General features: G+C 38.4%; 3 protein-coding genes and 2 long non-coding RNA genes across 6 annotated transcripts; 2 read left to right on the top strand and 3 right to left on the bottom strand.

Annotated features, from left to right (window-relative positions):
- The first annotated feature begins 214 nt into the window (after nt 1–214).
- LOC140182133 (uncharacterized) lies at nt 215–1,565 on the top strand. The gene is made up of 2 exons (XM_072228254.1): nt 215–591; nt 689–1,565. The coding sequence occupies exons 1-2, from the start codon at nt 215–217 to the stop codon at nt 1,563–1,565; spliced, it is 1,254 nt and encodes a 417-aa protein (XP_072084355.1).
- A 5,016-nt stretch (nt 1,566–6,581) lies between these two features.
- LOC140181976 (uncharacterized) lies at nt 6,582–7,289 on the top strand. Its single transcript, XR_011877702.1, has 2 exons — nt 6,582–6,756; nt 6,854–7,289. It is a non-coding gene; the product is annotated as an uncharacterized lncRNA (long non-coding RNA).
- A 1,983-nt stretch (nt 7,290–9,272) lies between these two features.
- LOC140182132 (uncharacterized) lies at nt 9,273–10,055 on the bottom strand. Its single transcript, XM_072228253.1, has 2 exons — nt 9,924–10,055; nt 9,273–9,872 (listed from the first exon to the last, which is right to left on the bottom strand). Exons 1-2 carry the CDS (start codon nt 10,053–10,055, stop codon nt 9,273–9,275), a joined length of 732 nt encoding a protein of 243 aa, XP_072084354.1.
- An 8,725-nt stretch (nt 10,056–18,780) lies between these two features.
- On the bottom strand, nt 18,781–20,101 carry LOC112776432 (uncharacterized). Of its 2 annotated transcripts, XR_003189947.3 has the most exons (3): nt 19,758–20,089; nt 19,099–19,314; nt 18,781–19,024 (listed from the first exon to the last, which is right to left on the bottom strand). It is a non-coding gene; the product is annotated as an uncharacterized lncRNA (long non-coding RNA). The 2 variants fall into 2 exon arrangements; XR_003189946.3 differs by having other exon boundaries at nt 18,781–19,314; nt 19,758–20,101.
- Nucleotides 20,102–22,317: 2,216 nt separating this feature from the next.
- On the bottom strand, nt 22,318–23,850 carry LOC112777251 (uncharacterized). The gene has a single exon (XM_025821585.3). The coding sequence runs from the start codon at nt 23,568–23,570 to the stop codon at nt 22,425–22,427; it is 1,146 nt and encodes a 381-aa protein (XP_025677370.1). The 5' UTR covers nt 23,571–23,850; the 3' UTR covers nt 22,318–22,424.
- Nucleotides 23,851–25,837: the final 1,987 nt, after the last annotated feature.

The following is a 25,837-nucleotide window of genomic DNA, read 5'->3' as shown; positions in this document are numbered from 1 at the left end:
AACCGACGGAGTCAGCACCAACCTTTGGGGGTTAAGGCTTGCGCAAGAGAAATTCTGTAGCTGAATTTCAAGTTGGCCAATCTTTCCACAGTAAGGAGGAAGCTATGCTTATTGTAAAGGATTACAGCATTCGGCGCGGTGTTGAGTATAGAGTGATGGAGTCAGATCATCTTAAGTACCATGGGAGATGCAAGGAGTTTGGGAAGGGATGCACATGGATGATTCGCATCAGCCTTTGAGCACGGAAGAGAACTTGGGAGGTTCGGTGGTACAACGGACCACACACATGCTTGGCTACATCGATATTCAGCGACCACCGACAACTAGATTATCACGTGATCTGTGCAAAGATCTTTCCTCTAGTTCGAGCCAATGCGGCGGTATCGATAAAGGTGTTGCAAGAAGCTACCGAAGGAATGTACAGGTTCAAGCCAACTTACAGGAAGACGTGGTTGGCAAAATAGAAGGCGGTAGCATAGATATACGGGGACTGGGAAGAGTCCTACGCCGAGCTACCTCGTTGGATCCTTGGTGTGCAGTCTACCATAGAGGGGACGGTTACGTTGTTGAAGACATCTCCGGTTCTCGTCGGTGATGACGTGGATGACTCAACCGTGTACTTTCATCGTCTTTTCTGGACGTTTCCTCCTTGTGTTGAAGCTTTCTGACACTGCAAGCCATTGGGCAGCATAGACGGTACTCATCTGTATGGCAAGTATGGAGGGACTTTGCTCCTGGCCATTGCTCAAGATAGGAACTCCAACATCTTGCCTATTGCTTTCAGTCTCGTGGAGGGGAAAAATGCCGAGTCTTGGTCTTTCTTCCTGACCAACCTACGGCAACATGTGACTCCGCAACAGGGGATACTGGTCATCTCAGATAGGCACAATGGCATCAAGGCTGCACTAGAGAACCCGAACAGTGGGTGGTTACCCACGCATGCGTACCGAGTATTTTGTATTCGGCATGTTGCAGCTAACTTCGTACTCAGTTTCAAGGGCACGGATGCAAAGCGTTTGCTTGTGAACGCTGCTTATGCGAAGACTGAGGCAGAGTTTCACTATTGGTTTGATATAATGCGGACTGAGAATCCGGCAATGTGTGACTGGGCGAACAGAATAGAATACGATAAGTGGACACAGCACCAGGATGGTGGCAGACGGTTTGGTCACATGACGACCAATATATCTGATTGTGTTAATTCTGTTCTGAAGGGTACACGGAATCTTCCGATTACCGCCCTAGTGAAGTCCACATATGGCCGACTAGCAGAGTTGTTCGTGATTCGTGGTCAGACGGCAGAGGCTCAATTGGCCAGCAGTGCCAAGTTCTGCCAGTCTTTTATGAAGGCGATGGAGCGCAACTTGAAAGACTCCAGATGCTTCACTGTCACCCTGTTTGATAGACACCAATCTGAGTACACTGTTGCCGAGACGACGCCCATCTGGAGCTTTTCACTTGGGACGTACCAAGTTTCCCTTCAGCATCGTACATGCGACTGTGGATACTTTCAAGCTCTCCATTACCCATGTTGCCATGCGATTGCATATTGTGCCCAGTCATGACTTGACTGGTCTATCTATGTCGACGAGGTCTACACCATGCAGAAGGTGTTTAGGGTGTACCAGATGGGTTTTGTGCCGCCAATACCGAAGGGACTTTGGCCACCTTATGACGGTCCGACCGTTATTCTGGACCCCAGCTTGAGGCATTGTCGTGATGGGCGATCGAGGTCTACCAGAATCCGGAACAACATGGATAAGGTCGACCATAACCGACCGAAGCGATGCGGGCTCTGCAGACAGCCTGGGCACACGCGTAGGTCTTGCCCACAGAGAGGCTCCACCGTTGCCGGTAGTTCGTAGGACTTCTAGTATGCGTGCTTCTAGTTTTATGAATTTTATATTCTCCTGTAGCAATTTACGTTTTCGGGTGTTAGTGCCTTTGGTGTGTTTGTGTGAGTGTTTGTTCCGACCTATTTGTATGACTTATGACTTATGCCTAATGTAGAAATTTAATCCGTGTTAGTGTTAATGCCTCATGTCTATTATATTTTTATGGCTTATTGTTTATGGAGACTGTATTTGTATAACTTTGTACATTTTGCATCACGAGTTCTTTCTGTTAGACTGGTATATGGCATCTTCCCAAGCTTCCACACTGTTCATAATCCGCTAGAGGGTGTAGCGGATTATGAGTCTATCACCATATGAGCATAAACCGCTACAGAGTGTAGCGGTTTATGAGTAATTCAGCCCTCAACGAAATCTGCGGCACCCTATAGCAGATTATGTGCAATTAAGTTTCGCTAGAGGGTGTAGCAGATTATATACAGTTGCGTTTGTTGCATTTGCGTCTGGAAATTGCCAATGTTGTATTTGCGTAAAGGTTTTGTTCATTCATTTTATTTACGTAAATTTTCTTAGATTTAATGATAATGAATTTAATTTTAATAAAGTAAAAACAAGAACGATAACAATAATAATAAATAAAAATAAAATTAGTAGAATTAAAAAATATTAAAATTTAAAATTATAAAAAATATTAAAAATTTAATTTTTAAAATTTTAAAGATAAAAATAATTTATGTGTATATTTTTAAAAACTAATTTTACGATAAATAAATTTATGATATGTCATATTGTTAGAGTATAACAAGGTTCTGAAAATCGGACGGTCATGAAATCGTTCTAGTTACTGATTTATTAATTTATTGGTCTAACCGTTGTTAAACAGAAAAATTATTTTAAAATAAAATAATAAATAAATTATAGAACAAATTTCATCAACACAATTAAAAATAATCAATAAATTATAAAAAAAATAAAAATTATAGAACATGTTTATTGCTATAATATAAAATTACAGAACATGTTTGTTTAATAATTAGTACATTACTATTATTATATGTTTTTCAAGCATTCAATCAAATGTATTTTTAGATGATGGTGAAAATTCATAAATTGAATAGTATAAACTATCTTTCTAAACTATCTTTAGAAAGATAGAAATTAAATCTTATAAGATTAATTAATATCAAACAACAAAAATGCCGTACATATAATCAATGATAATTAGCATAACTTGAAAACTGCCATGTATTCTCCTTTTTTTTTTCCAGAGATACAAGTAACAATCACAAAGGATGGAAAACAAAGAAGTTAATCAAGTCAGAAACATTAATCCTAAAATTTGAAGCAAATGCCTCTGGACTAAGTGGCTGCAATTGCACCAAGAATTAATCGAGAAAGAAACACAAGTGGATTCAGAGGCTTCTTCACATCCTCTACCTTTGGACCAAGCTGTATAACAAATACAAGAAAACATTATTAAAATAAAGGAGATGAAGAAATTAGGTATTACCTTGAGGGGAGAGTCTCCACAAAATGGTTTCACACCAATCACAGAGCAACCCATGATCAAACCATGCCTCCGCACACCACGGTACCACTTTGGACCTATCCTTTTAAGCTTGACGTCTTTGAAGCCAGCATTTTTAAACCATTCAATGTAGTCTTCCTCCTTTGGGACCAATAATGCATGCTGGTAAGATTGAAAATTATCACGTCTGGGCAATTGTTGGCAAGATTTTCATCAACAAAATTTCAAAAACAGCAACAAATAATAAACAAAAACCCAATCAAAACCATAACTGAAATCAACAAGGCAACACTGTACTAACAGCAGCTCTCAAAGGATAAACACAATCAAAAACACCATTACCAATAGCACAACATACTGAACAGAGCCAGGAATCAAGAACAATCATCAACAAAATTAAAAAATAGCAACAAATAATCACCCTAGACCTGAAATCAATATATTTATCCAAAAAAAAAAAAAATCAAACACAGCATACTTAGAAATTAAAAAAGGCAGCTGCAGAGTACCAAATTCATTTTAACCAATAATTTCAACAACACAAAATCAATGATTATATTTTCATTCACATTCAAAAATCAGTCTCACTAAACAGAGCATGAAAGGAAGAGCTGAAAAAACATGTAAGCAGTGACACTAACCTTTGATGGAGAGCAGGACGACGAAGAGACGATGGTGAGCGGCGAAACAAACCACAGACGATGAGCCACACGACAGCGAGCAGCTTGAATCCTCAAACAGAGAAGCCACGGGAGATAGGGACAACGTGCCGAGCTAGAAGAGGATGGGTTCGGTATAGGGCGAAGGAGGAAGGAGTGGAGGCGCCGACAACCACGGACGGCAGCGGCAAAACCGTTGAAGAAGCTAGGGTTTTGATTTGGGTAATTTTTGAACGGGCTATTCTTAGTGAGTGAGGTGAATCATGAAGGATGGGGTGGTGGGGGAAGGAGTGGGTGGGTAACGCGTTGGGACTTGGGAGGGTTTCTTCTTTTTTTTTTTTTTTAACCCAGACCCAAAATGACGCCGTTTATAAAGAACTTGCCGGTTTCAGATCCGGTTCAACCGTCTGGTTCTCGTCAGTTCAACGGTTTCATACAATTTTCAATTCGATGGTTTTAGGCGTCAGACTGGACCGTTTTTATTGTCGATTTTGGGTTAGACTGGTTAAATTGGCCGGTTCGATCTGGTTTTCATAACCATGGAGTATAATTATGATCAATTAAGGTCAGTTAGTATCATTTATATTTATATAGTATATCTGTGTATTTATTGTAGGATTTTGTGCTTTTATTGCTTTGATTCTTCTAGCACTTATATATACCTTTGTACATTGTACCTTTCAACTCACACTCAATAATACACTCTTCAGAATACTCTCTTGTTTTCTAACATAGTATCAAGAGTATAGGTTTTTTTCCCATGAAAATTCATTCATATCCCTTTGTTTTTTTTCTTTTGGCAGTGATCTTTGCCCTCATTTTTTTATCCTTTTTCGATGTTTTGGTTCATCACTGCCGTTGCCACCGTGTTCGTCTCTCACGATTCCAACGCATCCAAAATCGTTGTCGGACTTCGCCGGACATGCCGCCATGCACCGCTTGAAGTCCCCTGTCCGTTTGAGGTTCTTCTCCTTCCAGATGCCTCCAGCGTCATTGGATCAACGGCTCTCCATTGCACCACATGTCACGCCAGACACCTCCATAGATCCACTGTTCAACCCACGCCTCTGCTGACCCAACCTGACCAGCTTCATGACCCACGTGCCATCTCATCGCCGCCTCAGCACTGACGCGTTTTCCTCCTCCTATCTCGCGTTGCCACATGGCCTTTCCTGCTGACGTAGCATTTGACATGGCAGACAGTGGGACTCTCTCTAAGGTTTTTTGGCGAGATCTTTTCGATTCTGTCCTCTATTTTTTCGTTTTCTACCCCAAATTTGTAATTTTCTCTCCTCTCTTTGATCTATGTATCTATTAGTATGGAAAAATTAGATGTTTTTGCTGCCACAGACAGAAAGAGTAAATTATGTCGAAATTGTAACCATTTTGGACACCTTTTCTCATACTATCCTTCTATTGAATGTCGCAAATGCCAATAGAAAGGTCACATTAGCTACAATTGTCCACACCTATTTTGCCATTATATTGCAAGCTCTCAGGATATTTGATTACTACCTGTCCTACTCGCCCACCACGTCCTGATAAACTCAAGTATCATTCTCGTCCCAATTTCTCTAAGAATATGTCTGCTTCTGTTATTGCTGTTACTACAGAATCTACCAATTCTGCAACCTTGAATGTGATCCACTAGCAAGACCACTGAAAGATAACACGAAGGCATAAATAAGTGCAGTGACAAGAAAGAAGAGAGCCTTAGGCGTTCTTTTTTCCTTGAATGAAAATTGAACAAGCATAGTAATAACTTAAAACCTTCTACTACCAAGTTCAATACATGAATACCATGTATGATAAACAAATTCTTTCTCTTCGTGGAGAGAAATAAACTATGGAGAAGTTTGGGGACCAGGGAATTGAGACAGTGACATAAATATATTCTCTGGTTATAAGCCCAGCCATATGAAAAACGATGAAGCTCTTGATTACAGATGAAAGAAACAGGAGAATTTGTTAGAACTCACCAAATCATGAAGCAGCTTCTGATTGCGCGAAGGAATCTGACAGTGAGACTCGATGGAAGAAGACGACGAGCCCCAGGACCTGCTGTTTCTGCCGTCGGCAATGAAGAGCGCAACGAAGGCGCGCGACTGTGCACAATGTAAGAACCCACATTTTCACGTAAAACCGTTTTAATAAAATAATTTTAGTGCCCAGAATAGATTCAAAATTTAGAAGTTTTAATTTGAAAATATAAATGTGAAATTTGATTTTAGTGAATTTTTCTGAGCTGGAAAATATATCTGTTTCGAAAAATTTTGTAAAAATGCGTACTGGCGCTTAAGCTGGCAATACCGGCTTTAGTCTGTTTAGTACCGTGTATTTTGGAAAATAATATTTTAAAAATTAATTTATTATTTTGAAAGGAGAAAAAATAATTTAGAATCGAAATCCGGACACTAATCTTAAAGGTTTTGCCCCAAAGTGAGCCAAACGGACCAAAAACACTTAGCAGATTGGACCGAACTCAAGTGGGCCTAAGTCCAACTTATATACCCCTCATTAAATGAGCATTTCAGCTCATTTGAAGAAAAGAAAGAGAGAGGGACGGTGAGAAGAGTGAAGAGAAGGGAGTTGGGGTTTTATTATTCACCCTCACCTTCATTTGCTTGTAACTTGAGCTACGAACCTCCGATTGATGAGCCGTTTGTGGCCACGTGAAGCTCTCGACAAGCTATTCCTTTCTATCTAAGTTTTTCTGGTAAGAACTCGAAGCTCAATCCCCAGTTCTCTGCCCTAAGTTTCTGCATGATTTTGGTTATGAGTTTTGAGTAGATTTTGTGGTTTTGCTTGTTTAGGTGATCTCTAGTAGCGAGTAATTGTTGGATTTTACCCCTAATCTCGTTAAATAAGGTAAGGAACCTCTTTATCCTTGTAGTTTGGTATAGTATGAGCTTTAGTTGTTGATGTACGGTTATGTTGTATGTATGAAGCATGTTTTTGGAGTTAGTAGTGGCTTTTGGTTTGGCTTGATAGTTTAGAGCTTAGTGGAAGCTTGATTTGAATCAAGTTTGGTGTTGGAGCATATTGGGAATTGGCCAAGGTATGGTTTCGGTTTCCTTTGTGTAATATGTAATGTTCATGGACACTTAGACTAGTGACCCATAGGATAGGATTGGATTAAATTGGTTGTTGGGATTGTTGTATGATGATGATGATGTATAATGATTTGAGGATTTGAGTTGTTGAATGATGATTTATGATGAATTATGATGGGTTGATGATTTTTGAGTATATTGGTAAATTATGATGTTGTAATGATAATATGGTGTGAAATATTTAGATTGAGGTGAAATGAGATTGAGAGTGATGTTTAGTATTGATAGATGATGAATATTGTTGAATTGTGTCGAATTGATAGATCACAGATATTTTAAAGAAGTCTCGTAATTAAATATTTTGTTAGCTTTTTTTTAATGTATGAAATAAAATATATATTTTTTAATTTTTAAATTATTAATTTTTTAATAAATTTTTTAATAAATTTTTTTTAATAAATTATTAATTTACTATGTGTGTAATTCGAACCCAGCTGGTTCGAATTAGTGTGTGCGTGTGTTTGTGTATAATTCGAACCCACCTGGTTCAAATTATGTAGAAATGGAGTTTGAATTCAGCTGGTTCGAACTACATATAAACGTACATTGGTGGATTCATAAAGCAGTTTTCATTTTGACTTATTCGTATAAAATTTTGCTCCCCTTAACTTATTATTGTGATTTGCCCAAAAAATTATGTCATTTAAAGTATAACTCATTAGCTACGTTAATCGAATTTGATTAGAATAAAAAAGATCAATTGAATTAAGAGAAACCATAACGTTGGGGCTATGCAGGATTCTTTCCAACATTAGGCCCGTGTGTGATAAACATTTAATGCTTGTGATTATATAGAAGATCATGCCATTTATATTTGCATTCATTGGCTGCTTTGGCTTATCTTTTGTTGGCACCAAATATTTTTCTATTAATTGTGAAAAGAGGAAACTTGGTCATTGTCAAATGTTGTCACCCTCTTAAATCCTTCCAAGATAGAACTCTTCTCCGTTATTAGTTCAATGACATTTTTGGCTCCTTTTTCTCTCCTACATGAAACAATTGATTAGTTGTTTTGTGAATGTCTTTCATCATCACCTCAACTAATTCTTCCTCTCCTTCAAGATGTAGAACAAAACGCCTTAGATTCGGGTCAGAATGTGCACTTAGCATAACTCCAAAATTAATATAAAGTAAGTAGATACTTATCAATCTTTGCGGAAATGCAAAATAAAAAATGATAATGTATAATAAACTTCTCTATTTACCAATTGGAACCAAATATTTTTAGTAAATTTATTTTTCATATGGTATTTTCTAATTCGTTAACAAATCAAAAATTAATCTATCATACATTTAAACTCTAATTAAAAATTTGTGATTGATTAATAACTTATCGCATATACAAAGTATAATTAGAACTACCTCTCTTGACCACCTCGGCATTGTAGCGTAAGGCCATTCTTTGCTTGAGCGCTGTCTCTGATAAGTGGGCCATCTCCTTGGCCTCATCCACTAAGTCCTTTTCCACGGCCTCCCCAATTCCTCCTAAGAGTAGTCGCGGGCTCGATTCGCCGATTTCCACGGGTATTATTGCGTCCACCCTATAGGTGAGTCGGAAAGGTATTTCTCCAGTGGCCGACTGTTGGGTTGTGCGATAAGACCAGAGAACTGAGGCTAGTTCGTCTGCCCACGCTCCCTTCTTTTGGTCAAGTCGCTTCTTGAGGCCTTATAAGATGACTTTGTTCGCGGCCTCTACTTGTCCGTTGGTCTGGGGATGCTCAACTGACGAGAACTTTTGTTTTATGTCCAAGTCGGCCAGAAATTCTCCGAATCTTTTATCAGCTAACTGGGTCCCGTTATCGAAGATAACGACTTCTGGGATCCCGAATCTTGCTACTATGTTCCTCCACATGAACTTTCGACAATTGGCTGAGGATATGCTGGCCAACGGCTCCGCTTCTACCCACTTTGTGTAATAATCGATTTCCACTATCAGGTACTTGACTTGTCCCGGTCCGACTGGGAAGGGTCCTAGTAGGTCAACTCCCCATTGTGAGAAAGGTCGGGAAGCCGTGAGAAGACTGAGCTCGGTTGCTGGCGCTTTATGGAAGTTAGAGTTTTCCTGGCATCTTTTGCACCTTCTGACAAACTCTTTAGCATTCGTCATCATGGAGGGCCACTAATATCCGGCTCTGATAAGCTTCCTAGCCAGGGCCTTCCCTCTGATGTGGTGACCACAGCATCCTTCGTGGACTTCCCGGAGGACGTACTCCGTTTGGTCGGGGCGCAGGCATTTTAGCAGTGGTTGGCTAAGTCCTTTTTTAAACAACTGGCCCTGTATGATTGCATACTTGGCCGCCTCTCGCCTTATTGTTTTGGCCGCCTGCTCATCGCTGGGGAGCCTGGCCTTTTCCAGAAATTCGATGATCGGGTCCATCCAGGAGGGTTCTGGCTGGGCTAGCTTTAACACCACTGTTGGTTCTTTTATCAGACCTTGAATGAGGGATCGGGTACCCATCCCTGGCTTTGTACTTGCTAGCTTGGACAGGAGGTCTGCCCGTGTGTTCCTTTCTCTCAGAACGTGCTGGACCGTGACCTCCTCAAACTGCTTGCTCAATTCTTTGACTTTCTTCAGATACCTCTGTAACAGTGAGTCTCTGGCTTGGTAGGTTCCATTGATCTGGGAAGTGACGACCTGTGAGTCACTACACACTTCCAGTCTTGTGGCTCCGACCTCCGTTGCTAGAACTAGGCCACCCAGTAGGGCCTCGTATTCTTCCTGGTTGTTTGATATCGGGAAATCGAATTTGACTGACTACTCGTATATAACTCCAGCCGGGTTTTCCAAGATGATTCCTGCTCCTCTGAACGTTTGGTTGGATGCTCCGTCAATGTGGAGCTTCCACCGTGTGCTCGGTGTCCTGTCTGGGTCCCGCGTTACTTCTATAAGGAAATCAGCCATGGCTTAAGCCTTGATCGTGTGCCTGGGTTCATACTGTAAGTCATACTGGGAGAGTTCGACAGCCCAAGTCATCATTCTTCCTGCCAATTCGGGTTTCTGGAGTACTTGTCGGATCGCCTGATCCGTCCTGACGATTACTTGATGCCCTTGAAAGTACTGCCGCAGCCTGCGCGACGATGTCAGGAGCATATACGCCACTTTTTCCAGCTTGCTATACCTTAGTTCTGCTCCTTGTAGTGTTTTACTCACAAAATATATTGGCTGCTGAGTCTTCCCCTCTTCTCGCACCAAGATTGCCGCCAAGGCCTCGTCGGTTACTGCCAAGTACAAGTATAGCGCTTCTCCCTTCTTGGGCCTCGCGAGGACGGGTAGTGCCGAGACTATTTCTTTGAACTGCTTGAAAGCTTCTTCACATGCTGGGGTCCACTCGAATGCGATCCCCTTCTTCATCAGGTTAAAGAAAGGTAGAGCTTTTGCTGCCGACGCGCCGAGGAAACGGGATAGCGCTGTGAGTCTGCTCGCCAACCTTTGGACATCTTTCACGCTTCCCGGGCTCTTCATCTGAAGGATTGCCTCACACTTTTTCGGGTTGGCCTCCACCCCTTGCTGGGTTATCATAAACCCCAAGAATTTACCAGCTTCAATGGCGAAGGCACACTTCAGTGGATTGAGCCTCATTTCGTGCTGACGAAGAGACGCGAAAATTCTTTCCAGGTTACTTAAAAGGGCCTCGGGCCTGGCGGTCTTGACCAAGATATCGTCTACGTATACTTCTACTGTCTTGCCGATGAGGTCCCTGAAGATCTTGTTCATCAGTCTTTGGTATGTGGCCTCCGCGTTCTTTAGTCCGAACGGCATGACTTTGTAGTAATATGTTCCCCCCGGCGTTATAAATACCATTTTCTCTTCATCTGGCCAGTGCATCGGTATCTGATTATACCCAGAATAGGCATCCATGAAGCTCAGATACCGGTAACCCGCAACCGCGTCAACGAGAGCATCGATGTTGGGTAGGGGGAAGGAATCTTTGGGACATGCTTTGTTAAGGTCAGAGTAATCCACACACATTCTCTATTTCCCACTAGGCTTTTTAACCAAGACCACGTTTGCCAGCCAAGTCGAGTAATCGAGTTCCCGAATGAAGCCCGCTTCCAATAGGCTGGCCGTCTGCCTGGCCACCTCCTCTGCTCGTTCTTGAGACATTTTCCTTCTCCTTTGAGCCACCGGCATAGCGTTCGGTTTCACGGCTAGAGGGTGGGACATGAATTGGGGGTCTATACCTGGCATGTCGGCTGGGGTCTAGGCAAACACGTCGCCGTTCGCTCTGATCATCTCCATCAGGGGCTCTTTCAAGCCGTCGGGTAGGTTCCTGTTTACAAAGGTAAACTTCTCCTCCGAGTCGCCGACCCTGAATTTTTCCAGGTCCCCCTCTGGTTCCGACCTAGGTTTATCATCAACTCTGGCGTTGAAATCGGCAAGAAAAATGCTAGACGCTTCTTTAGACTTCTTTCTCAGGGAGAGGCTGGCGTTGTCGCATGTGACCGCCGTCTCTAGGTCTCCCCTGATGGTCCCAACTGATCCATCATCAGCAACAAATTTCATTAGCAATAGCTTGGTGGAGATCACTGCCCCAAATTCATTGATGGTCTTTCTCCCCAGGATGAGGTTGTAGGTCGTCGAGTCTCTTAAGACCACGAACTCCGCCATTAGCGATCTCTTCCCCCTGCCTCCGCCTATGGAGACCGGAAGGAAAATTACGCTGTCTGGCTTGATGAAGTTATCGCCAAGGCCTACCACGCCGTGCTGGTGACCTTTGAGGTTGGCGTCTCGTAGGCCCAGGGCGTCAAATACATTGCGAAACATGATATTCGAATCAAACCCTGTGTCCACCAAGATCCGCTTTACTATGCCGGTGCCCACCCTGGCCGTGATGACCATCAGCGGATTTTCCGCAACCTCATTGAACCATTGATCCTTGGGGCCGATAGAGATCAAGGGTAACATCCAAGAGGTCGGTACGGGGCCAGAGGACATAGCCAGAATCTTGGCGTCCTTCTTACTAGCCGACTTCGACCTGGGAGGTACATCCCTTCCAATCACCACATTTACCATGGTGAGGGCACGCTCCGCATCCCCGTCGGGTTCCCGTCTCTACTTTACGGCATGGCTTTTGTCCTCGGTTGATCGGTCCCTCCTCCTAGGTTCCCTTATTAGGTGCTCGAACTCGGCCAATTTTCCCTCTCGGATGGCCTGCTCCAAGGCGTCCTTCAGGTCGAAGCAGTCTTGTGTCTTGTGGCCATATCCCTTGTGATAATCACAATAGAGGTTCTTGTTTCCTCCCGTCCTGTCCCTGAGTTGTCGGGGCTTCGACAAGATGCCCTTGTCGGCGATTTGTTGATAAACATCGACGATGGGAGCCGCTAGGGGGTGTAGTTGGTGAACTTTCCAACACGGGGAAAGGGTTTGAAAGTCTTGGCCGTTCTTCCGTCTCTGGAGTGTTCCTTAGACCTCTCTCCACCATTGGATGGGCGGGCATTAGGGTATACGGGCTGCCGTTTATTGGCCGCCACGACCTGACTTTCCTCTTCATCATTAATGTATTCTCTGGCTACGTTCTGGATTTCCTGCATTGTCCAGATGGGCTTGGTGGTGAGGTATTTTCTGAAATCCTCATTTAGCAAACCATTGGTCAAGCACAAGCTGGCCACCGAATCCATTAAGCCGTCTATCTCGAGGTACTCATCATTGAATCTATCCAAGTATTTTTTGGTCGGCTCACTGTTTCGCTGCATCACCCTTAGCAGGTTAATCGGGTGTTTTGCTTTGGCGATGCGCGTGGTGAACTGGGCCAAGAAAGAACGACTGATGTCGGCAAACGTGGTTATGGAGTCCTGGAGGAGGGCATTAAACCAACGAATCGCCGGCCCAGCTAAGGTTACCGGGAAAGCCCGGCATCTTACTTCGTCGCCTACCCCTTCCATGTTCATCCTGGCCTCGAAGGCCGTTAGATGTTCCTGGGATCCTGAGTACCGTCGTACCTCATATCTGTCGGCTTGTCAACGTGCTTTGGTAGTCGTACTCCGAGGATTGAGTGGTGGAACGGGGTTGCCCCCATGACCACTGGTTGCCTTTCCCTGTCGTGTTCTCTGTTAGGTCGGCTTCTCCTCGTCCTTTCTTGGCAGTGCACTTGCTGTGGTCGGCTCCTTCTTCTTCGTCCTCTGTCGCTTTCCCAGTCCTCTTCTTCGGTGTCTCTCGTTGGCGATCGGTTGTAGACCAGCGGGTCTCGCCTTCTCCTTGGCACCTCTCTGCTCTCCTGGCTTTCTGATTCTGTCCAGGGGCTCGAGGTGCGCCTGGAGCGACTCCTCCGGAGACTCCTTTCTCCCCATTGAGTGGATCGGGAAGGCTCCTGGCTAGGAGTGGACTGACGACTTTCACGGTTGGCTACTTCTCGCTCTAAGTTCTGCACCCTGTGGCGCAGTTCTTGTATTATCATGGTGCTGTCGCTGCCTGTCCCTCCAAAGGGTCGTCCCTCTATGTGTCGTGGGGGAGATTTGCTGCCTTCACGAACGGGGGCTCCAGCGGCTACTCCACTGCCTCGGGGATCTATCCCTTCCCCGCGGGTCCCGGCCCCGCCAGAAACCAAAACAAAATCCATGTTGGCTAGAGTCCCCACAGACGGCGCCAATGTTCGATAAGTCGAGTTACCGGACCGTTTTAGATGTGAAGATGGATCCTGCTTTGGTCTGAGTTCTGGAAACGGTTTGCGCGATCTGCCGGCTTTTCGAGCTCTCGATGAAATGAGGGGGGTGCCACCTGCAAAGACACTCCGACGCCCAAGTCAGTCTGAAGTGCAGGTGAAAAAAGAGGAAAATAATGATGACGTACCTTGGGGAGGGGTAGAGCCCTCCCTTTATATACCCTGTCAGTAGGGCGGGCCCCACAAGAGGAGGCCACCTTCCAGGAAGCTTCGCTTCCCACAGCTGTCACGCTGCTGTCAGTTAGGGCGCGTATTCGGATCTTGGATTCGGGTGGATTGTAAGTGCTGACCCGACCGTGCAAGCCGGTTTGTTGCGGGTCGGGCGGTACCTCTGTTCAGTTGGGCTGGACCGTAACAAAAGCAAAGAGAATGAAAGTGGCGAAGACATTGGTGGTGGTTGTAACCTTCATTTTTTTTTTATATATTTTATTTAGTTCTTGGAGAGGTGTGGTGAATGAAGAAGGATGAACATGAACTATCAATTTATAGGCTACAAAAAAGGATAATAATAATAATAATAATAATAATAATAATAATAATAATAATAATAATAATAATAATAATAATAAATAAATAAATAAATAAATAAATAAATAAATAATAAAAAAACTCCTAACAAAAATGAGATATTTTAAATTACACTACTACATGTAATATAATTTGTTAGAAGTTACGATAATGAAACTGGATATATGGTATACGTAGATTTAAGAAAAAAGATATTTTCATTTTTATTTCTTTCAAAATATGTTGTGAAATACAAACACATATACATATGCCATAGAGATTTTTTTTTTGAGAGAAAATGTTTTATATATATATATTATTTTTGTATTTTTTTATATTTTTAATATTAAAAATTATTGATAAAAAATAAAAATATAATTTATTTTTCATGTAATATTTAAAAGTCTACATCTATTATTTATTTTTGAAAAATTATTATTTATATATTTAAATTAATTATTATATATTTATATATAAATATATAATTTAATTTATTTTATATATATTTTATAAAAATAATTAATTTTAATGATTGATTTTAGTAAGTATTTGTGAGGATTATTTTTGAAACGATGGAAGGAAACATATGTAGACAAAAGCATCGGATAGTAAGGTGTAGTTTTGTTCACGTGATTGAAATATGTTTCAATAGAAAGAGCTAGGTACCATGTATGGCTTTATTCCACTTATTACTGGAGAGGATTTTTTTTAGGTTATGAATTTATGTAGGTGAAAATTCAAAGTTAATATGTGAGAGCCGTTAGATGAAAATTTAGTCAAATCAGTCAAATTATCTAATAACTCTCAGGTATTAACTTCACCTGAAGTCTACTGCACCTGAATTTTCACCTTTTATGTAACTTGAGGTGATAATAATTCATTAAATAATTTTCTAACCACATGTTCTAACTTCTAGTACACTGTTTATATCACGCTCTTGCTTGAATTTTGATGTGTACTCATCACTTCAATAAATTTATAGTGAAAATTTACATTCAATTATCTTAATATAAAATTAATAGTAAAAAACAGTTAGATAATTCGATAGATATTACTAAATTGTTATGTAATAATTTTTTACTATCAATTTTATATAAAAATAATTATATGTAAGTTTTTGCCTAAATTAATTCTCAATTTTTCTATAGTTAAATTGTACTCTTTTCATTTTTTAATATATGTTTCAAACATAAAACACATGAATTAAGAAAAATAAAAAATATTTACGTAGCAATACAAATTATATTATTTATGACTAAACAAGAGAAGAAAATATAGAAAAAAAAAATAATTTTTAATTAACATTATATTTATTCTTATTTTTAAAGTGATATAATTATTAAAAATAAAGATTAAAAAACTAGTGCCTAAATATTGTAAGATCAGACAAATATTTTGAAAATTTAAAAAATATATATTGAATGAAATATTTGAAAATATTAATGATTTTGAATTTTATTAATAACAATGCATGAAATATTATTAATTTAATTATAAATGAAAAGACGGCATTTTATGTAAATAAACACTTAAAAAGAAAGGGGGAAAAAAACTATTCTCCGTCCTATATATGTATTGCTTAGAAGAAAATAAAAAAGTGATATAAACTAAGAGATTTTTTTTTCTCTTGCTTGATTAAAGACAAAAAGCAAGAAAGAAAAAAGTTGTAACCAGTGGCGGAACTTGAAACAAAATTTTGGGGGGCCACATAGAAGATAATTGTCAAAATGTTTTTGATATAGACCCCATTTAAGATAAGTTCGTCTAATCTCATCTCTCTAGTTTGGGTGATATTGCCAAATTTAAAGCCGTTTTTTAGGGTCTCGTTCCAAAAAATTAAGGTCAAACTCATCAGATGTAATTTTTTAAACTTTTGAAGGTTTTATCTTATTTTTTTCGTGATTCATTAAAGTAGAAGAACTACAAGTGTTAATATTATAAAAATTATATGTTCTCCTTCTTAAATATTAGCATTCCTCTTAAAAAATGCATCAATTCTTTGATTTTTTATTATTATTTTATATAAAAATTTGAATATATATCCTGTAGAATATGTAAAGAAAAAGTTAGAATGACAAATATTAAAATTTATAATATTTATTGAAATTTTTTTATCAATTTATACAAATACAATAATATTAATACTTATTGAATATTTTATTATTTTTTATCATATAAAAATTAAATTAAATAAATAGTAAAATATAAAATAATATTAAATTAAATAAATAAAAAATATTTATTTTTTTATATTTGAACTTAAAAGTAAAAAGAGTGCTGCTTATTGAACTTATTAGGTACTTTAAGTCATAATAAAGTATTTAAACCAATTGAATTATTTTTTATCTTTTGAAAAAGTACTATTAATTTTTTTATAAAAAGTTTGGGGGCCATGGCCCCCCCTTGTCTGAACTAAGCTCCGCCACTGGTTGTAACGAAAATATAATCTTTTTTTCAATAATTTTTTTAATGTGTATGGTTATTATTTTAAAATAAGTTTATTGCAAAAATATTAAATAACATTTTGTGGATAAATAAATGGTATATTTTTAGAAACTATACTGAGCTTATAAATTTTATTTATATTCAGATGTAAGATGCATTATTTTGAATTTTTTACTTAATATTTTTAATTTTTAACTGTGTTATATATATTATTTTTAAAGATCAAATTTGTATTAGGTAATATTTTATTGATTGTTCTGAAAATTTTTGTATAATAGATATTGAAATTAAATACGTTAGAAACAGAACTTATTCATTTATTAAATTTCCTTCTCCCTGAAAATAATTTAACATTGTGATTAAATGAGTTAAACGTTAGTCACATCTTTAATCCTCATGAAACTTGACTTTCAAAAACAGTAATTTGTCTGGTATTAACTTTAGAAAAGGAGTTTAGAAATATTTTTGAATTACAACATATGTCCCTTTCTTCTACTCTAAATAGATTTAAAATCTCCCATTTATTGGTACTTTTAAGATTAGTTGTGATGCTAGTTATCTTGGTTCGGATGATAGTATTGGTTTTGCTTGTGTTATTAGATATTGTAATATAGGAGTTGGCAAATGAGATGTTTGAGAATGATTGAGAATAATAGTACTTTTTAAGGGGCATTGTTTGTTATTTGGAGAGGATATCTCTTAGTATGGGATGTGGGTCAACAAGATGTTGTTTGTGAGAGGGATTGTGTGAAAGCGTTTAATCTTGCTACTAATCACCAAAATGGTTTTGGGTTTATTGATCCATTGGTGCTCAAAATAAGAGATATCATGCATTGAAATTAGTATGTTAACTTCCGTTTGATTATGAGAGATGCAAACACGGTGGCAGACATTATGACAAAAATAACGATAAAGCTACAACTTTCTTATGTTGAGCTTTTTTCACCTTAGAAGGAATTTAAAAGTAGTTTTAAACAGGACTATTCATTTATTTAAACAATTCTTTTATTTTATTTTATTTGTTTTGTTTTTTTATTAATTTATTTAAGACACACAAAAAAAAAAAAACGAGTTAAACGTTGATTCTGTAAAATAATGTATTGAATTGTTGATGGATGAAGACACTAAGTTGTTTCCTTCTTCAAAGTAGACAAACAAATTCATTTTGTTTTGTCATCTAGTCTTTATATATATATATATATATATATATATATATATATATATATATATATATACACGATATAACTCAGCATCATTATCTCATAGTACTAGGGACCATTATGGGATTTCGACGATAGATTGGTGTGTGGTCAAAAATTGCATAGTATTGTCGTCCACATACCTACATAGATTTAATGATAATGAATTTAATTTCAATAAAGTAAAAACAAGAACGATAACAATAATAATAAATAAAAATAAAATTAGTAGAATTAAAAAATATTAAAATTTAAAATTATAAAAAATATTAAGAATTCAATTTTTAAAATTTTAAAGATGAAAATAATTTATATGTATGTTTTTAAAAACTAATTTTACGATAAATAAATTTATGATAAATCATATTGTTAGAGTATGACAAGGTTTTGAAAATCGGACTGGTCATCAAACTGTTTTAGTTACTGATTTTTTTTTGGTGACTGTTTTAGTTACTGATTTATTAATTTATTAGTATAACCATTGTTAAACCGAAAAATCGTTTTAAAATAAAATAATAAATAATTATAGAACAATTTTCATCAACACAATTAAAAACAATCAATAAATTATCAAAACAATAAAAATTATAGAACATAAAACATGTTTATTGCTATAATATAAAATTACAGAATATATTTGTTTAATAATTAATACATTGATATTATTATACGTTTTTAAAGTATTCAATCAAATGTATTTTCAAATGATGGTAAAAATTTATAAATAGAATCGTGTAAACTATGTTTAAAAAGATAGCACAAAGAAATTAAATCTTATAAGATTAATTAATATCAAACAATAAAAATGCACTACATATAATCAATGATAATCGGCATAACTTGAAAACCTGCCATGTATTCTCCTTTTTTTTTTTTTCATAGATACAAGTAACAATTATAAGGGATAGAAAACAAAGAAGTTAATCAAGTCAGAAACATTAATCCTAAAATTTGAAGCAAATGCCTCTCGACTAACTGGCTGCAATTGCACCAAGAATTAATCGAGAAAGAAACACAAGTGGATTAAGAGGCTTCTTCACATCCTCTACCTTTAGACCAAGCTGCATAACAAACTAAATTAACAAACACAAGAAAATATTATTAAAGTAAAGGAGATGAAGAAATTAGGTATTACCTTGAAGGGAGAGTCTCCGCAAAATGGCTTCACACTAATCAGAGAGCAACCCATGATCAAACCATGCCTCCGCACACCACGGTACCACTTTGGACCTATCCTTTTAAGCTTGACGTCTTTGAAGCCAGCATTTTTAAACCATTCAATGTAGTCTTCCTCCTTTGGGACCAATAATGCATGCTGGCGAGATTGAAAATTATCACGTCTGAGCGATTGCTGGTAAGATTTTCATCAACAAAATTTCAAAAAACAGCAACAAATAATCAACAAAAACTAAATCAAAAACCATAACTGAAATCAACAAGGCAACACTGCACTAGCAGCAGCTCTCAAAGGATAAACACAATCAAAAACACTATTACCAACAGCACAACATACTGAACAGAGCCCGGAATCAAGAACAATTAGCAACAAAATTAAAAAATAGCAACAAATAATCACCCTAAACCTGAAATCAATAAATCTATCAAAAAAAAAAAAAATTCAAACACAGCATACTCAGAAATTAAAAAAAGCAGCAGCAGAGTAACAATCCATTTTAACCAATAATTTCAACACACAAAATCAATGATTATATTTACATTCACATTCAGAAATCAGTCTCACTAAACAGGGCATCAAAGGAAGAGCTGAAAAACCCTGTGGGCAGTGACACTAACCTTTGACAGAGAGCAGGACGACAAAGAGACGACAACGAGCGCCGAAACAAACCACAGACGACGAACCACACGACGGCGAGCAGCTTGAATCCTCAAATAGAGAAGCCACGGGAGATGGGGACGACGTGCCGAGCTAGAAGAGGATGGGTTCGGTACAGGGGGAAGGAGGAGGGAGTGGAGACGCTGACAACCACGGACAGCGGCGGCAGAACCATTGAAGAAGCTAGGGTTTTAATTTGGGTAATTTTTGAACGGGCTATTCTGAGTGAGTGAGGTGAATCACGAAGGAGGGGGTGCTGGGGAAGGGGTGGGTGGGTAAGGGTAACGCGTTGGGAGCGTTTCTTCTTCTTTTTTTTTTTTTTAACCTAGACCCAAAGTGACATCGTTTATAAAGAACCGGCCAGTTTTCGATTCGGTTCAACTGTCTGGTTCTCTGTCGGTTTAACGGTTTTTATACGGATTTTAATTCGACGGTTTTAGGTTTTCATTGTCGGTTTCAGGTTGGACCGGTTAAACTAGCCGGTTCGATCCAGTTTTCATAACCATGGAGTATAATTAGGATCAATTAAGGTCAGTTAGTATCATTTATATTTATATAGCATATTTGTGTATTTATTGTAGGATTTTGTACTTTTATTACTTTGATTCTTCTAGCACTTATATATACCTTTGTACATTGTACCTTTCGACTTACACTCAATAATACACTCTTCAGAATACTCTCTTGTTTCTAACATAGTATAAAGAGCATATGTTCTTTTTTTTCCATGAAAATTCATTCATAGTCCTTTGTTTTTTTCTTTTGGCAGCGATCTTTGCCCTCGTTTTTTTATCCTTTCTCAATGTTTTGGTTCGTCACCGACGTTGCCACTGTGTTCGTCTCTCACGATTCCAACGCATCCAGAATCATTGCCGGACTTCGCCGAACATGCCGCCACGCACCGCCTGAAGTCCCCTGTTCGTTTGAGCTAGGTTCTTCTTCTTCCAGACGCCTCCAACATTATTGGATCAACGGCTCTACATCGCACCACATGTCACGCCAGACACCTCCACAGATCCGCTATTCGACCCGCGCCTCTGCTGACCCAACCTGACCAACTTCACGACCCGCGTGCCACCTCTTTGCCGCGTCAGCACTAAAGCGTTTTCCTCCTCCTATCACGCGTTGCCACGTGGCCTTTCCTACTGACATGGCATCTGACATGGCAGACAGTGGGACCTTCCCTAAGGTTTTTTGGTGAGTTATTTCCGATTCTATCCTCCATTTTTTCGTTTTTTACCCCAAATTTACAGTTTTCTCTCATGTCTTTGATCTCTGTATCTATTATTATAGAAAAATTAGATGTTTTTGCTGCCACAGACAGAAAGAATAAATTATGTCGAAACTGTGTCAACTCAAGTATAATTTTTGTCCCAATTTTTCTAAGAATGTGTCTGCTTCTGTTGTTGCTGCTACTACTGAATCTACCAACTCTGCAACCTTGAATGTGATCCACTAGCAAGACCACTGAAAGATAACATGAAGGCATAAATCAGTGCAGTGGCAAGAAAGAAGAGAGCCTTAGACGTTCTTTTTTCCTTGAATGAAAATTGAACAAGCACAGTAATATCTTAAAACCTTTTACTACCAAGTTCAATACATGAATACCATGTATAATAAACAAATCCTTTCTCTTCGTGAAGAGAAATAAACTATGGAGAAGTTTGAAGACCAGGGAATTAAGACAGTGACATAAATATATTCTCTAATTATAAGTCCGGTCATATGAAAAATGATGAAACTCTCGATTACAAATGAAAGAAACAGGAGATCAGAATTTGTTAGAACTCACCAAATTATGAAGCAGCTTCTGATTGCGCGAAGGAAGCTGACGGCGAGACTCGAAGCAAGAAGACGACGAGCCCCAGGATCTGCTGCTTCTGCCACCGGCGATGAAGAGCGCAACGAAGGCGCGTGACTGTGTGCAAGACAATGACGAGACAGAGAGCAACGGCGACGACCACTCTCGGAGACGAGAAGAAGGACGACGACCTTGATTATGAGACCAGAGACGAGAAAGAGAGCTTGAGTGCGACGCCGAGACAGATGAAAGAGATCGAGTTCCAACGGGAGAGAGAGAGAAAAGGAAGAGGAGAGAAGAACATATCCAAGGGAGTGTTTTTGAAATCCAGTTGAACGAACACTTTCGTTTTTTTTTTCCCAAATATGTTTTTGTTTTATTGTTTAAATTATTTAAAAATATAAAGTTAGGATTACTTAAATTCTAAAATTTGACTCATTTAAAAAAATATTTTTGTCTAATCAAATAAAGTAAAAATATTTAAGACATTTTATAAAATTAAATAAAAAATATTTTTTATTTTTATTTAATTAAAAGGGTGTTATAGTAATAAAAAAGATCAATTGAATTAAGAGAAACCATAACATTGGGGCTATGCCGGATTCTTTCCAACATTAGGCCCGTGTGTGATAAACATTTAATGCTTGTGATTATATAGAAAATCATGCCATTTATATGCATTCATTGGCTGCTTTGGCTTATCTTTTGTTGGCCCCAAATATTTTTCTATTAATTGTATAATTATAAACCTAAGAAAATATTTAAGCTAATACAAATACGGTAAAATGCACAAAATAATGATATTTGATCAAATTTTTGTGGATGACTAAAAAGTGTTGTTTTTTCGCATATGCATCATAAGCCAGTATTCAATGGTAGTACTTTGGCTGAAGTCCACGGTGGGAATCTTTTCTGCCAGCAATTCTATAATCTTCTTTGTTCGTCCAAGCATTTCAACTGCATCTCTAACACTATCCTTTCTCTCTGCAACAGTGCTGTTGGAGCACTTGGCCGATATAGCATAGGGTAAGTTAGTGAAATATGCACCCAATATATCAGATATCGTTCCTGTTAGTTCTTCAAACAATATCTCACTCCTAAGATCTTCAATGCTTCCATAATTTAATAAAACAGTTTGGCTTATTCTATACATTGCATTAGATGCCAATACTTCAATAGGCCATGATGAAGGTGGTTCTCTATTGCATATGTCTCTATACTTGGTTTTATACTTGCCATACCTTTTCCCTGCATCTTCAGCTAGTGTCTCTAATGTCTCCCTGGGGCTTTTACTTTGATGGGAGAGTTTATAAAGGTCCACATCTAGCCACTTACCATATAGATCAACTCCATGCCACATAGTTTTCGCTGCTCTCTTGACTTTGATCAATTTCCCTTTTTTGTCAATGTTACACTCTATGAACTTCACATAGTAGAGCCCTTCACTTAGGGCTCCTATGAACTTCTTCACTAAAAGCATGTCCATGTTTGGAAGTGCCCAACCATATGGTGTAGTTTTCTCATTGTGCAAAGAGGAAACTTGGTCATTGTGAAATGTTGTCACCCTCTTAAATCCTTCCAAGATAGAACTCTTCTCTGTTATTAGTTCAATGACATGTTTTGGCTCCTTTTTCTCTCCTACATGAAACAATTGATTAGTTGTTTTGTGAATGTCTTTCATCATCACCTCAACTAATTCTTCCTCTCCTTCAAGATGTAGAACAAAACGCCTTAGATCTGGGCCAGACTGTGGCTCTGTTATTGAGCTAGTACTTGAGACATTACTGCAATAATCACGAGCTGCTAACATAAAGTACAAGAGGATTGTGGAAATGAACTGGGTCACTTTGTTGATCAGCACAATCCCTTTCTGTAGCTTAATTAATAACCGGAACAAAAGCACTTTTGCATCATGGGCCTTCTTTCTGAACCATTTGTTATGAATATGAAAGCCAAGAGGCCTTTCTTTCATTAGAAATAGACTCTCAGTCCAGTACCCTTCTACATGGAATCTCCTATTTGTATTGTTGCTCCTAAGTCTAGAAGCTTTCCTTATATATCTTAGAGCCTTGAACCACGTAACTGTAGTAGCAATAGTTCCTACTACCACTGCGGCAGTCTGAACTATGAGAATTAATAAAGTGGACCATTGGTAGTCGCTAGCCTTGCAGTTATGAGTTAACTATATATGTATGATGGAACTGATTGAACTTGAGAAGGGGGTTGGAATCAAGTTGGCTCAAAACTTAATGTTTCAGGCTCTGTTTTCATGGAAGCTAGTTTTGCAGGAGATTTTTTCGTTTTGTCTCATACTCAGAAAAGAAACAGGGAAGAGAAGAAAAGAAAGAGGCCAGCATGTATCCTGATTCAGATTCTAAGTGCCATAAATTCTACGTCCAGTCTCCACCACGAACCATGGTGGAATTTTCACTATAATCCACTTATTACAATTACCAATACTATTGAATTATAACCTAATTCAACTAGTATCTACCACTAAGCTTTCTTCACCAAAGCTCAGCTACCCAAAGTGATGTCCCAACTTGGAAGGAGAATCTAACCAGATTCAAACTTACCAAGTGCTAACCCAACTTGATAAGGAGAACTAATCCTAGTTCAACAACTCAATTACAAAGAAATTCAGTGGCTCTTTCATGCACCTTTTGCCTTTTCTCTCATGATTTTTTCACTCACATTTTCAACATTTTTCTCAATACAAAAGATTACTTAAGATAGCCATAACAAAGAAAATAAAAAATTTTGCACTAGTAGAAGAAAAAGAATTCAGCTCAAGTGTGAATAGATGATGCTCTGAATTTGCTCTCTTTTTCTTCCCTTCAAATGTAGGAATGAGGTTGGTTTTTTATCTTCAGCTTGTTCTCCAATTTGTCTCTTCCATTTTCTTGTCCCAGCTAACCGTTAGGGCTGTCTCTGCTGGCATGCAGTCCTTCTTCACCTTGCTCCACTAACTCTGCTGGTTGAGGAACCTGTCCACCACCTCTGCTGTCCTTGGCTATGCTTTGTTTTTTGGCATGCATGTCTTTCTCCCTCTGCTGTCCAAGGAGTTACACCACTACCTCTGCTCTTCTTGCAAGTTTGTGTTTTGCTCTCCATTTCTGAATGTTATTTTTGCTATTGTCCTTGGAATGAGAGTTACCCCAGCTGTCCTTGTTTTTATCTTGGTGTTAGAGCTATCCCATATTGTTGACAGATGTCCTTCCTTTTCTTTATTTTGTTCGGTGCTTTCTTCTCTAGGCTCATGGGGATTAATTTGTTGTTCATTAGCAAATAATGGGCTAGAGTGTTAGAGCTGTATCAATTAGAGATGCTAAAGCAATACTAGAATGGGCTGAAGCAACATTTGATTTGGCCTGCATCACTTAGCATACATATTAAACACATTTGGGCTTTAACCCAAGAAATGTTTGTTATCATTTATAAACCCAAAATTCAAACTTAGCTAAAAAATCTCCCCCTTGATGACAAACATGATAAAAGAGGATAATTGAATTTAAAATATTAATTTAAATGAATTAAGAGCACTTCCCTTCTCTGACCATCTGAGATGTGTGTTGTGCTCCCCCCTCACTGTTAGCATATCTCCCCCTTAATCATGGCTTTCCTCTTCAGGTGGATACAATTTAAAACAGCCAAGGCAATATATTATAGTAACAATGACTCTAAACACAAAGCAATTAACACCAACCATAACACACAGCACAGGGCAAATTAAAGATAAGCATAGTAATAAGTAATAAGCATCAAGCTTCTTGTCCTTAACCATCATTGTCCTTAACCTAAGCCAATGCTAACATGCTATCTTTTCTTTTCTCCCCCTTTTGTCATCAAGGTGGGAAAAGAGCCTGCAAAAATTGTTAGTGGCTATCAAAAAAGTCAGTAAGCAATAAATTAGTTTGGTGTTACAGTCATCCAATTGAAATAGGAAAAGTTTAAAGAAAAGCAGTCAAAAGCATAGATGAGATTAAATGTGCTAGGCATCAGAGTCAGAATCATCGGAGGCTTCATCAACATCATCCTCCTCATTGTCAGTAAGGCCAGCTTCTATGTCCTCGACAAAATCCCTCAGAATCCGAATCCTCCCCTTGGTTTTCTTGAGTGCATTTTCTTCCATGACTTGATTCCTGTTGCACTCGGCTCCATGGGTGATGAGAAGTTCTGTGAGATTGACGAGCTCTTGGAGCACATTTTTCATTATGCCGGTGAGAGCTCTGATCTTGG

The sequence above is a fragment of the Arachis hypogaea genome, chromosome 19, assembly GCF_003086295.3.
Source record: "Arachis hypogaea cultivar Tifrunner chromosome 19, arahy.Tifrunner.gnm2.J5K5, whole genome shotgun sequence".
NCBI lineage: Eukaryota > Viridiplantae > Streptophyta > Magnoliopsida > Fabales > Fabaceae > Arachis > Arachis hypogaea.
This window is presented reverse-complemented; position numbering and strand designations above follow the sequence as displayed.